We start from the raw sequence: 14,096 nt of genomic DNA, 5'->3' as shown, positions 1-14,096 counted from the left end.
GGGGCCGCGCCAATGGGGGCGGGCGGGGGCGGCGCGGCCGGCGCGCGGCTGAATGGGGAGCACAAAGCGGGGCCGGGACGCGCCGCCGCCGTCCCCGGGAGAGCCGCGCGCGGGGCCGCCGCCGCCCGCAGCCCCGCACCGGCACCGCCGCCCCGCTGGCAGCGCGAGGGAGGCAGCGCCGCGGCCCCGCCTCTGCTCCTTTTCTCGGGTTTTTTTGAATTTTTTTTTTTTGCTTTCCCCTTTCCCGTTTTTCGGATTTGCCGGTTTCTCCCCTCTCCCCCGGTGCCTTTGGAAGAGGCGCTGCGACCGCCCGAAGGCAGCGCGGCGTAGCGGGAGCGGCGGCTGGGTGCATGAGCGGCGCGGCTGCCGCCGGCCGTGCCTTACCGCCGGGGCTCCGCCGCTGGGAGGCGAGGCGAGCCAGGAGCGCCGCCGCAGCCCGGCCCGCCCCGGGCAGCCCCCCCGCCGCGCCCCTCGGGCAGGGGATGCTCCCGCCGCCGCCGGCTGCCGCATCCCTGCGAGCCTGAGCCTCCGCCAGCTCCCCGCCGACCGGCCCGCGGCGAAGCGCCCGCCCTGCGCCCGGCCCCGAGCGGCGGGGGCCGGGCCGGAGCGGTGCGGGCGCGCTGCGATGCGGCTCCCCGGCGGCGCCCCGAGCCCCTGCGGCCGCCGCGGCGCGGCTGAGGGCGAGCGGCCGTGAGCCGGGGGCGTCCCGGTCCCCGCGGTGCCGAGCGCGCTCGGCGGTGTCGAAGCACCGGGGCCGGCGATGGCACTGCCCTGAGTGTCCCGCCGGGGACACCCCGGCTCTGGGGACGCCCGGCCGCTCCGGAGACTTTGGGGGCGTTTGCGGGTTTTGCCTTTTTTCTTTCTTTCTTTTTTTTTTTTTTTTTTCTTTTTTCCCCCCTCTTTTTTTTTTTTTCCTCCTTCGCCTCTGCCTTTTGGGGTTTTCTCCCGGCGGTTCGTCCCCGCGGCCATCCCCTGTGCCTGCCCGGCGGTCATCCCCTCGCCCGCGGCCCCGTTCCTCAGGGCATGTCCCGGTCCAACAGCGTCAGCCCCCCGGGCTTCGGCGGTCCCGCGCCCTGGGCAGGCACCGAGCAACACCGCTCGGCCTGGGGCGAGGCGGAGGCCCGGGCCAATGGCTACTCCTACCCGCCGCCTCCCAACAGGTCCTCGGGCAAGAAGGCCTCCCGCATGTCGAGCAGGTGGAGGAGCGAGGAAGACTACGAGCCCCGGAACCGCGGGGAGAGCGGCTGCAGGATGATGAGTTTTAGGTCCAAATCCGCCTGGCAGGAGCACGGTGACGACAGCAGACGTCACCGGTCCCGCCACCCGCCTGGCAGTGATTCCCCCACTGCCCCCAACAATGCCAGCCCCCGGCAGCTGGGGGAGCAGGGGGAGGTACGGCCCCGCTCTGTGGAGTTGGGGCTGGACGAGAAACGCATCAAGGCCAAGATTGAGGAGCTGGAGGAAGAGGACGGGGACGAGGGGGACTCCGAGGCGGCCTTCTCCATGGGCAGTTGTTGCAGTAGCCTGCTGCAAATCTTCAGGTCCAAGAAGTTCCAGTCTGAGAAACTGGAACGTCTCTATCAGCGCTACTTCTTTCGGCTTAACCAGAGCAGCCTCACCATGCTTATGGCCGTGCTGGTGCTGGTCTGTGTGGTCATGCTGATCTTCCATGCCGCACACGGCCGCTATGAGGTATCCTATGTCGTGGTGCTCTCCCTGGCCATCGTGCTAATGGTGGTGCTGTGCATGGTGTGCAACCGCAACAACTTCCACCAGGACCACATGTGGTTGGCATGCTACTCTGTCATCCTGGTGATCCTGGCAGTGCAAGTGGTAGGAGTTCTGCTGGTGTGGCCTAGGAGCGCCTCAGAGGGCATCTGGTGGACCGTCTTCTTTATCTACAGCATCTACACGCTGCTGCCGGTGCGGATGAGAGCCGCGGTCATCAGCGGGGTGGTGCTCTCTGCCATCCACCTGGCTGTCTCCCTCAAGATCAACGCGGAGGATAAGTTCCTCCTGAAGCAGGTAGGCAAGCCATTAGTGCTTTGGATGTGTGCTCAGTATTGAAGGGCAAGAGAAGTGGGGTAGTCTGACTTCCATATGCCTGCCTGATGCTGGAAGGCTGACAGGGCTTCCAGCTGAACCCCTAGTTTACCTGCTGCTGGGTGGGATGGTGTGCAATGTGGTGGCTAGCCTGTAATCTTGCTTTTTTTCCATGGCTGTGGTGTTTCCTCATTTCTGCTCCAAGTTAAGGCTCTAAGCATACAAGAAATGTGCCTTACTGGGTTCCCGTGACAGCTTCTCCAGTGCTGTCAGTGCCCTTCAGTTGTATTTAATGTAAACAGCCCTGTGCTCAGCACACCTGTGGAACGGTGTCCAAGCATGCTGCTGTTTTACTGAGAAATGTGTAGAGTCTGGCTGTTTTTATCAGGTAGAGGTTATCCTTGTGTGTCACTCTGGGTTCGGTGTTGGCGCAGAGCTTAGGCATCTTAGGAGAGCATGCTCCACAGGAATGTGGGGTAGGCTTTTGGTTTAGCAGGAAAGTGTTTTCCTCTGAGATGTGCTGGAAATCTCTATGGTGAAAAAGCCCGGAGTTCCTGTACAGCCAGGATAAAAAGTACCAAAAAAAAAGTATAAAAGCAGGTTGTTATTTAGCTGTGATATCATGTTTAACTGGAGCAGTTCAGTTCACAGGAACAATAAGACTATTATCGAATACATTACAGTGCAATTTTTAATTACCATATCTGTATAAACAACAGTAATACAAGGCACCACTCTTCAAGTGAAGCAAGCAGCCTTGGGACTCATGTGCTTTAAGCTTACCATGCATGGTGGCAATCAGGAAACCATTGATTTAAAACGTTGAAGCTGTGAGGCAGTTGTCATCCTTCTGATGTGCAGAACACTGAGCAAGAATGAGCCTGTCACAGAGTCAGCCCTGATGCTTGTGTGTAACCAGGAATTGTTTATTAAAATCAGGTGTTTGGTAGTTTTACAGCCCTAAGACATAATACAAAATAAAGCCTCACACTCAGTGCCTGCTTTGAGTCTTAGTTCTGGGTTATTTTGAGTTCCGCCTACTGCAGTGGCAAGAAAAGTTGTAGGACTTAAAACCTCTTTAGGATGAGGCTGTCACTGTTCTGCTACAGAAAATAGCCCATGAAACTACTCTCTTCTCCCCTCTGCCCAGTTAAACCTACTTGGAGAGCTTCTGGTTTTGTTCTTAGTTTGTTACAGATATTTTTATAAACTCTACATGACGTTTTTCTTATGTTTGATATAGATGGCTTTTTGTGCATTTCCAGCAGAGCATACACTGTGAGTGGGACAGTTGGTGTTTTTCTGCTTGACTTGGAAAAGTTTGCTAATGGCCTCAGCTCTTCCCCACTGGGGCTCTGGTCTTGCAAAGCCTCATGTGTGCTTTTTGCTTTATGAACTGAGACTTGTCCTGTTGAAATCAGTGTATTTGGAGACTACATCCTTAGATGTCAAGGCAAATCGCATCATGATTGTGGCTGGAAGATTTAGCAGTCTGTTATAAGCAGAGCTGAGTTTGGAGGATACTAACAAATGAATAAAATATCATCATGTTGGGAAGTGTTGGTAACTGTATTTTAATAGGAAGGAGCCTAAATTACAAAGGCCAAATGATCGACTCTCTCAGTAGAGAATTTGGAACAGTAACAGCTCCCTCCCTTTCCAAACAGCAGGTTATTTGTAAGAGGTTGGGCTTGTGTATAAGTGTGCACTTGTCAAAGGTAGAAGCATGGGCAATAGGTGATGGTACAGTATGCACAAATCTGTGCATTGCACAGTTGCTTTTGTTTTCATAGTAATGCTGGGATTTTCCTGTGGTTTGACAATAAATGTTCAGTTAATGAGGAATGTCCTAGGAGCACTCTTACTTTGTCTTCAAAGGCAGAGCGTCTCTCCACGTTGCCTGTTTATTTTTCCTACTAACACAGTTTCTATCTTACTGTGGTCTACACTGGCGTAGCATGGGCTGAATTCAGTGGGGTTGTACAAGGCCAAGCATCAGATTCCTTACACGTCTGTGTATGAACACAAGCTGCTATCTCTTGCTGTCTGATAGAAAAATCTGTTCTGCTGAACACATCGCCTCACAGCGATTAACAGGCCTTCCTCACTGGGGCTGTATCTTGTTGCCGTGGAAATCCGGTGTGTTCAGATCTGCCCCCCTAATGCATGCAAGCCCTCTTTTCCTCCTTCAAACTACCAGAGGCAAAGGCAGATGAAGACCAGATAAGTCAAGAAGAGGGAGTTAAGATGTTTTTTTGTGACTTCACACTGGCAGTCACATCAGCCTGGGTTTTGTGGAGCAGGAGTGAATGTGAATGAATTCGTGAGTGTGACTGGATGGTACTTTACACCCAGCAGTCACAGAAGAAAGGCTGGTTAGGATATATATCCCCTTTCCTCTCTTTTTCATGGCATTTTAAACTATAACACTTAAGCAAGTTTTTCTTTATGGGATTTTTTTTTTTCTTTTAATCCTCTCCAAATTGTTTCCGAGCCAGGAGATATCATATACTCTTGTTATGATCCACTGACATTCAAAGCAGGGTGACTCTTGTGTTGACTCCTGAGCACTTTTATAAGGCTCTGGAGCCTGTTAAAGACTTCTCTTTCTCAAGAGAGTGAAATTCTTGGTTGTAGGTCCCTTTTGGGAGAAAGGCAGCTTGTTGGATTCCCTAGCTGAAGATGCATGAGTTTATTGTCTGAATTATCTTCTCCTATCATTACTGGATTTCTCTGTCCCCAAACTTTCTGATCCAAGTCTATGCTAGTTACAGTTCATGGAAAGGTTCATGCAATCTGCTGTTTCTGAATCCATAAGGTGACAGGAGTAAAAGTAGTTGTCATTGTTCAATCTTAACTGAGCTGCTTTTTAAAATGATTCTTCTGGGATCACTGGATTTGGAAAGAACAGTCTGACTTCCCTTTGCTACCTGGAGGAGTCTGTCTTTCAAAAGAGTGCCCTGAGCACCCCATCAAAAAGATGAGTATAGTTGGTACTTCTGTGAGTCTAATCGGCTAGAGGCAATGATCTTGGCTTCTTTAATTGAGGTTTGATTGAAATAAAAAAAAAATGCTAATTATTGCATTATATTAGAAAGTTATCCAATGCTGAGGGAGGGGAGAAAAAAAATCCTGTGTCTGAGAATTTACTTGTTTTCAAAGGCAGCAGGCTACTGGAAGCAGAGCAGAGTGAATAGATGATGCTCCACCACCTACAAATTCTGATTACTTAAAAGGGGGGTTTTGTATGTTCCTGGGATCAGCTCTAGAGGAACTACTTTTGGATTTATTGGGGAGAGGACGACTGTATTTGTCTTCAGGTTTATGTCCTTGTGTTATTCTGGGACAGACTACAAATGTGCTCTGCTGCATGGAAGTGTGTCTTCTCTTTGTATGTAAGTGTATCTCTTTTCAGGCCAGACTCTTCCATGTGTTATACACTATCCATGGATTTCATACACTTTCAGGCTCTGAAAACACACTCAACTCCAGGATTCGCCTAAGCGTTACTTTACACGTGAATGGGGCTTTCTACTACTTAACTGAGAAAGAAGTGTACTATTTATCAGTAATCTGCATTCACAGCAAAGATAACGCTGAGATTTAGTCTCTGTTCGATGGGGCGAACTGCCCAGCTGACCCACAGACTTGTACAGGCACATGGGAAGAGGTTCAGCCTGTGGGTTGCAGATCCTTAACTGAAGTCATGTGAGGAGACCAGCTGCCCTCAGTGCAGATACTCTTGAGTAAGCGCTGGCGTTTTTGTAAGACTATGGGCTAAGGGACAGGGAATTTCATAAGAGAGTTTGTTGGGCTCTGAATCAGACTGAAAAAAGGGATGGGGACTGTGTGTGGGAGTGGGTGGGGGACCAGGAGTAGGGAATAGGAATGCCATATACAAACATTAAACAAGCCCCTGGACTGAGGTTAGATTTACTCCTGTTTTCCCATCCAAACCTGTTTTATCGTAACTTTCTGAGGTTCCTTGTTCAAGGATACAGTTAAGTCTGTAGTTTATTAACTCAGTATGAGTGGGTGACTGTTAAGGTACCACGAAAAATAAATACCTTTTTTTTTGTCTTGTGTCAGTAACCTCGTTGAAAGAGAAACTGAAATGCACTGATCTCTTTTCTCCCCAAATACTACTGCAAATCTTCTGCAAAGGATCTCTGACAGAAAAGTTCTGAACTACCTGAGCACATCTTTTGTTTGTCTCTCTAGTTCAGGGCTACTTCTTGCTGGACCCTTTTCCATGTCTCCATCATAACAGCATTACATTAGTACTCTTCATCCTTTGCTTCTGAGAACTGAGTATGTGTTGGCCTTTCTCTCTGTCAATGCATGTTAATGGCACATGATTGATCCGGACCTCTTGACAGTGTAGCATTCCAGTTCAACCATTTCTTGGAAGATGTTGGTATGAAAACTAGTCTCTCTTTCTCCTTTTGATGAATAAATTCACTTCAGCAGGGCTAAAAACAATTTCTTACTGTAACAGGGAATCAGCTTGAATCATGTGGCTATCTCCTAGCACCTCGTACAGATGCTTTCTAGATGGCAATTTGAATGGCATTCAACAAGAAGTTAGTCACACAGCAGGAGAAGTAGTACTGTATGTTCCATCTTAGCCTCAGCATGCTTAATATATGTAAGTGATGACTGATTTAGAGACAGATTCTCAGCAGTGTGTTAATCAAGTCGTTGCATTGTGCTTTCATTGTCTTCAAGCAGCATTGTCTTTATTCATCAAGGAGGAGAGATGAACTACCTGGAACGCAGATGGATCTGTGTGTCAGCTCTCTTATGGTTAGGTGTTGCCTGTTTTACTTTTTTCCACCTGGAAAATATAGTTGAGTAATGTTTGAGGATGGGATTTTTAAGGTGCTCAGCCACATGGGGCTGGGTACTGGGTGCCTCAAACAGCACTTAATGCCCTGTTCTGCATAAACATTGATATCAGTGGGCTCTTGTGCAGTGAGAAGTGCTGTAGCACTGCTCACTACTGAAGAATCTGCCTGAGAAGTAATTGCACCAAAGTTAGTGAAAATCGATGTGTGGTCTTCTGTTCAGGGGAGAAAATGGCAACCTGAAATATTCAGTAATTGTTGCATTGATAGTTGCCTCCCTAGGGTAATTGTGTAACAGAAGTAATTAAGTAAATCCCTGAGGTAGTGTGCATCAATTTAGTCCTTTGTAAGAATATTGCCTGTATCTCTTGGGAATGCATGTGTTGTTTGAGGTTTACAAAGGTGTATCTGTTTTTCTTATCTCCTAAATTATCCTATGATCCTGCCACCTCCTAATCTACCCCCTTGTTTTATCCTCCCCCCCCCCCATGAATTAGTTTAATATTTCACTGTAATGTTCACCAGTATCAAAACCTGTTAGTGTGATGGAGTGGTGAGTGTCTAATTTCTCCATGTCCCTGGATTCTTAATAGGTTTGTTGTCTTGATAAACTGACCTATTTGGGTAATTTCTCTCAGCCTTGTGGTAGTAATCACACTTTTATAGCTGAGTTGAATCTCGGTGAATTGGAGACAAAATGAAATAGGCATGATTGAGGTGTATAGCAAAAAGACTTGTCCTCTGGGCATTTTTATGACATGCTTGAAAAGGCAGGGTGTGCTATTTCTGTTTATTTCTGGAGAGGTGAAGATACTTCAGAAAAACATCAGGATTCATTAAGGTTCATGAGGCAGAAGGGTAACTTTCCATGCCCCAAACTTACAAAGCAGCCATTGACTTGTCCTTCGGTGTCCTGGGCACGATGGCTTAGTCTGACACCAGTGTGACCCCTGTTCTCTGTCAGAGACCTCTCCAAGGCAGGACATCTTATTTATGTGGTCTTTTGTGATTAACCTCATTCACATGATTTATAAACCTGAACAGCAGTGGATATAAAATGCTGATTATCCTGGTGCTAAAAGCTCACTGGAACTGGTCGTGTCCTCCTGGAGCCTGAATTGTCCCAGTGCTTCCTAAATGCCCTTTTGCTCTGAGTCCGCTGTTGTGTGGGCAGCACTGCCAAGGTCTGGGGTGGAAAAGGACTGGGACTCAGCCCAGCTGGAATGTGAACTTTGGGTGCCAGGCTGTTCTCCAAATGCATTCAATTTGTGTCTGATTAGCTAATCTTTCAGTCATGCACCATGGCTCCCTCTCTGTCTTTTAAGAAAAGCAGAACAATTGCTAACTTTTTGGCCATCGCAGTAGTTGGAATAGTTACAGTCTTTTGGGAATAGCTGGTTTGGTCATCATATTTTGGTACTACTGGATATTACTCTCATTTTCTAATCGAACCAAAAGAATTTTCCTTCTGTCCTGGTAGAAGATGCAGTGAAAAAACCCCAGCAACAGCTGAAAAACTGAGAGGTAAAAATCGAAATTATTTTGACAACAGCTTCCATATGTGTGGTAAAGTGATCCACCATGTAGCTGGTAGTGGCTTCTGAACCTGTGCTTTGAAAACTCCTGTCCTTCTCTTCTTTTTCTTCTCGTCTCTTTTTTTCTTTTTCCTTCTTGTCTCTCTTTACTTATTTTTAATTTTTTTGTTCTTTTTTTCTTTTCCATCTTGTTGGGGGTTTGGTTTTTTTGTTTGTTTTTGTTTTTTTTTCTTTTTTTTTGTTTTTTTTATTCTTTTTCCCTGTGCAGGCAGGTGGGTGTGATTCAGAGAAAATACCTGCTTTTGTTTGAGGAGGTAGAAGACAGGGCTCCAAGTTTTGCCAGCCTTGGGCAAGGTTTGTCCTCCCATCTGCTTTATACTTATATGGCTTACATGGCACCTTGCAGGTAATCTGTACGCAGAAGGGGTAGTGTGGAGAGAGCTGGAGTGCACCAGAATCTCCCTGGAGCCTTCCAGCTGCTACATGATTTCATGATGTGCTACAGGTTGGTTTTTTATGGCCCAGAGGGGTAGGACAATGACAAAATTTGTGCAAGGAATGCGAAGATTTACAGCTTCTGGGAAATGGGTGGGGTTCCTGTCTAACTGCTGTGTGACTTTTTCATCTCCTGCAAGTCCTGTGTTTTGATGTGGGATATGCTCGGTGTTAGTTCCTTCCCTCCCTCTGAAGTCTAACCTAGCGATCTGAACTTGTGATATCTTTCATCCATGGGATGCTCTTTCTTCTTTTTGTTTTGACATTAGTGATACTTTAAAAAAATAATTTTTTTTGTCTTTACCCGAGATGTATCTTGCTGCTGCCAGAAACTTAATTTGATTCATTATTATGGAGTCCTTAGGCTAGGTAAAAACCCAAGGGGAAATCTCATGTGAATGAAAAAACACAACCCCAAAGATATTAAAAAGCATAATCTAGTTATGAGGGGGTGTGGGAAACAGACAAGAATTTTAATATTTGTCTCCTGAACTCCTAAATGTTCTCACCTTATCATAAGAAAGTTTGAAGTTTCTAGCACTTAATAAGGTCACACATAAAATGTGTGTGAGGCCAAGACAAGACTCAAAATGCCTTTTAGCACCTGCAACCAGACCACTCCCAGTGAAAGTTTCCGTGATGGTTTTGAGTCTTGGTGGTTTCATCACTGGCAGGTACAGGAATGGCATCATTCAGCAGATCTGCTGAATTCAGTAGAATCTAGCATGAGATGGTTTTGTTCTGACACTCAGAGAAATGGACTGAACACATTTCAAAGCTCTGCCTTCTGCTTCCAGTCTTGCACTTGAACATTTGGGAAGCTCTGTACATCTGTAGCTCCTACCTACCTGGTAGGTAGACAAGCCTGTGAACTGCTTCAGCCAGACACAGTTGGTTTTGCACCACAAAGATGATGTGTTTACAAATGGTAGGACCCCCCACAGTTGAAGAATTAATGGGCAGCACTGGCATCACCAAGAGTATTGCTTCTAGTGCCAGGCTGGCTTCCCTGATGCCAAGTAGGATTTTTGTTACAGCACTCACTGTAGAGAGTTTCACTGTATTGTCAGCTTTGTTCTGCAAATAAAATGTCATTATGTACTTCTTTCTTCATATTTATATGTCACTAATGTAATTGCCATGTATCTTTACTCCCTTCCCCAGACATCAGGAACACAAATCATATTTGTGTATTTAAGATGTTATCAGGACTGTCTGTAGTGTGCATTTTATAGTCATCATTTGTGGCTTCTCCTACTTCATAGCAGCAGAAATAGCAGAAGAGAGAAGTATATTTCAAAGCATCCTCAATCCTGCCTTGTTTATAATTCCTTTACCTAGACTGCTTCTTCTGCAGTTTGAGTGATGAGTTTCCAGATGAAATATTAAATTGCCTTTTCTTTTCATGAAAAGTTTTACACACCCATGTAATACCCATCAAATTTTTTACTGTGAATTGGGTCTTTGTGGCATTGCTGTGCTTGGCTATCATCCTGTCTTTTCCTGGGAAACTTTGCTTTTGGGAGGTTGAGTTTTGGGAATTAAAGCTGCTCTTCAAATTCAATATACACATTCCATTAGTATCAGAGTGCATCTTTGCAGACAGTAAACAAAGGACTGTGCTGATGCAACACAGAGAGAATAGAAATAAAGAAAGGTTTGTGTTTTCTCTTTCTTTTTCCCCCAGACATTAGAAATTGATCTCTCAAAGAGGCAACTTACGCAAACTGTTTATTCTTCAAATATGTTTGCAGCTTGTATAAGACATTCTGTCTCACTTCATAGTCAAAAGAAAAGGCTATGACATTGCTTGCAAGAATCTGTCATAAAATGTTGCTGATGCAAACAGTTCTGTGGCTGTATCTTCCCTTCCAGAAAAAGCCTTGCCTCCTTCCCTTAATTCCCTGTAGACTAAACGCTACAAGCACTGAGCCCTGTGTCCCTCTCACTCTGCAAACTGAATTCTTAGAGCCAGAGATGTGGTAAGGGACTACTCAAATCAGTATTTCTAAAAACAGTAGTTTGCTGGTCAGCCCACAGATGACAGAGCTCCTCAGACATGCTTGCTGAGTGATGAACTCTTTCCATTTGCGGGGAGGTACCCAAAGGCAGCTTTCTGTGTGTATTCTTGCTTAATGTGTGAGTATTTATACACAGAATTGCACAAATGGGGGGACCAAGGGACGTATTATTAATGAAGGCATTTCCACTTAAATGGAATTTCTAATTTTCAGGCAGGTGGTTAGTAATAATCTCATAGGGAAGAGGGAGAAATGTTCTGCAGTACTAAGGAAAGAGGAGGCTCTACAGTGTGGTGGGACAATGTGTAATCACAATGTCAGTCTCAGTCATGCTAAAAGCTAAATGCAGTCTTTAAGACCGTTGAACATGAAGTAGGTTACTAGTGTGGGAACTGCTGTTGAGTGGTGAAGTCTCTGGATCTTAAGGCCAGGATGGCCTGCTGAGTTCATTTAACAGTACCCACTGAACAATTCTCCTATGCTTTAAGATTTCTTCCACTCAGATGGTATGGAATAAATAAATCAAAAAAAAAAGTTCAAATGGTAAATTGCACAGTATTTGTCAGTTGAAAAAGCAGTCTGCAGTGATTTCTGAACTGAAGGTGAACTGAACCAATGTTTTTTTTTTTCCTTTCTTCTCTTAGTGAGACAGGATTTTAATACCCTGTGATGGAACATATTGGGGATATTTGCTCAAGTTGGTGGCATCTACTTAAATATAACACAGATGGATGTGTTAGTTGTGAAGGGGTTCTGACATCATGCCCAGATTTTGTACTGGGTAATTATGTTCTTGCCTTCTTAATTGATGTTGAATATGCCATTTTTCTTTGCTCCATGTCTATTCTGGACTTTTTAGCAGTACACCACCAGCTAGATGCTGTACATATGGGTTTACTATCATAACTGAGAAATTTGCAAGGCTGTTGACAAGCCAGGAAAATGAGGGACTAGAGCTCATGCTTGTGTCTTCTTAATCGTGTCAGTGTGCTAGAACAAGTGTCACCCCTTGGTATGACAGATGTACTGATAACTTTTGAAAGGTACAAAACCAGAAATTATATGGTTGAAGGATAATTCCAGAGGTCAGCTATGCCATCTTGCTGCACCAAGACAAGACCAAGTCAGCCAAAACCATTTGTGGCAGGTACTAATCACAGACCTGTCTGAAAAAATCTCTCCTTTGTGTGCTCTCGAGGGTCACAATTTCTAGTGTGTGTGTTGGTGGTTTTTTTTTTAAGCAAACTAGCAAGCACAGCCCTGGGTAGGAGCAGAAAATAAAGAAGAGCTGTCTGTGACCAGAGCTCTCTGGCTGCTCTCAGCTGAAACTGGTGCTTAGTTTCTTTGTCTCACCTGGTTTTAGTTCCCGCCCCACCCAGAGCCTGCCGTTCTCTGTTGTCACAAACAGTGCATTTGAATGACATCTGGCACAGCTGGGTCTCATTCCTGAGTGGGGCCTTCCTGAAAGCACTGCAGTACCAGCAGTAAGCTTGAAGGTTACCTGTCCTTTCTCAGGTGACCTCCTTTTCAGTGCCTGGTCCTTCTCAGCTGTTAGGGTAGCTGTCCTTGGGTAACTCCTTAAAAGTCCAGAGCTCCTTCAGAGACTCTTAAAAGTGTATGCCTTTTGCACTGTGGTTGAAATGACTGTGAACAAATACTTAAGGAAGTATTTCCTGAAAATATTTTCATATCTCAAGAGAGAAAGTTAGGAAACAGCAATTTTATATTTGTTTGTTTGTTTTCCTTCTTCCCTAATTCAGGTCATGGGTATCTGGCTGTGTCATGACACTGATGGTTTGTCCACGTAATGATGTCTAGGAAACGTAACACTCTGTGGATTAGTTAAACCACAATATAGAGCCCACTATACAGAAACTGTAGCCCACTGCTGAAACCACCATACTTGTCTATTTTAGATGCAAATGGACCTAGTTAATTTAATTCACTTCCAGAGGGAATGCAAACTAAATCAAGTCATGCTCGTTAAAAGAAGTGTTCTCACAGGTTTAAATAATTTTCTTCAATTTATTTTGATGAACTTTTCTGAACAGACCAATCTTTACCATAATATCTTCAGGCTAAGACTGTAGCTTATGTAAGTGAGGAGTACTTTATATTATTACCTTAGTAATAATTCCATTTTCTGTTAGAACAGAGAGTGTCACCCTCTGTGCTAGGTGCTATCCCCCTTGGCAAGGGTTTGGTCTGGTTGTGATAGGGACAGTCAAGGGAGGAGCTTATCTGTCATGTTTAGCCAGCCCTTGGCCCCAGTTCCAAAGCTGCTTTTCAGGAGCCTGGTCATGAATGTCACTTCTATGGCTGCCCCTGTGCAAGGGGTGCTGAGACTGCTCACAACTCATCCTTCCCAGAGAAATGATCTGCTTTCAGAGCATGACCTCTTGCTTGGGGCTGAGACTAAACCTTTTCATTGCCAATTCCTTAGCAGCTGTGACCGGGACAAAATACTGTATGTCTGAGATCCCAGACATACACCTGGAATGCCACAAAAGTGGCAGGTGATGCTCTTCTGTGTCTTTCCTGGGAGAAGCTCCTTCGGTTTCCAGCAGCTCTCCTTCTGTTTAAGCCATTTGCAATACTCCATACGCTATTGAGCCAGTGCCTTGCTGCAACATGAGCATATCTTCTGCATGTCAAACTTCATGGGGAGATGCTGTGACAGCTCCCTGCCTGCCAAACCTCCTGCTGAAGCTTATTGGAGAAATATTGTGCTCCCTTCAAATAGGTGGCATTGTAACATTGGCTTGCTCATTGAAATGGCATTTGGATCTGGGTAGAGTTAAAATGTTGATTTCCTTTCAGTAGAAGAGGAAAAAACCTGAAGGGTGCCTTCTGCACAAACAGTGGTCTTAGGCAGAGCTGCAATTTCCAGGACTGAGTCAACTAACTTTTGAATCTTAATGGCCATGATATCTACTTCTCCCTCTGCTATTGTCTGTCCCAATTAGATCTAAAAGGAGTCTTACCTCTCTTCTAACCGTACCCTAAATTGTTGTTGCCTTGTCTAGTTTTTATTTAGCACAACAAGAAATGAGTTGGAATCTAAATGCCTCCTGCCTGTCACCAAAAATACCTTTTTCCCTCTGGCTGCTTGCAAAATGCCTTTAACTCCCCTCAGGGCTTTTCTGTATGAAGGG

The 14,096-nt window shown here is 45.6% G+C and overlaps 1 protein-coding gene across 1 annotated transcript in view; it reads left to right on the top strand.

Annotated features, from left to right (window-relative positions):
* Positions 1-650: 650 nt before the first annotated feature.
* Positions 651-14,096, top strand: part of ADCY5 (adenylate cyclase 5) — a 205,305-nt gene continuing 191,859 nt past the window's right edge. The window contains exon 1 of the mRNA XM_069021086.1: positions 651-2,025. Coding sequence (XP_068877187.1) covers positions 1,024-2,025 — 1,002 coding nt within the window. The 5' untranslated portion in view covers positions 651-1,023. The remainder of the gene's footprint in view (positions 2,026-14,096) is intronic.

This window comes from Aphelocoma coerulescens, chromosome 7 (assembly GCF_041296385.1).
Source record: "Aphelocoma coerulescens isolate FSJ_1873_10779 chromosome 7, UR_Acoe_1.0, whole genome shotgun sequence".
In the NCBI taxonomy this organism is placed as follows: Eukaryota; Metazoa; Chordata; class Aves; order Passeriformes; family Corvidae; genus Aphelocoma; species Aphelocoma coerulescens.
The sequence above is the reverse complement of the archived record's forward strand: the minus strand, read 5'-3'. Positions and strand labels throughout refer to the sequence as shown.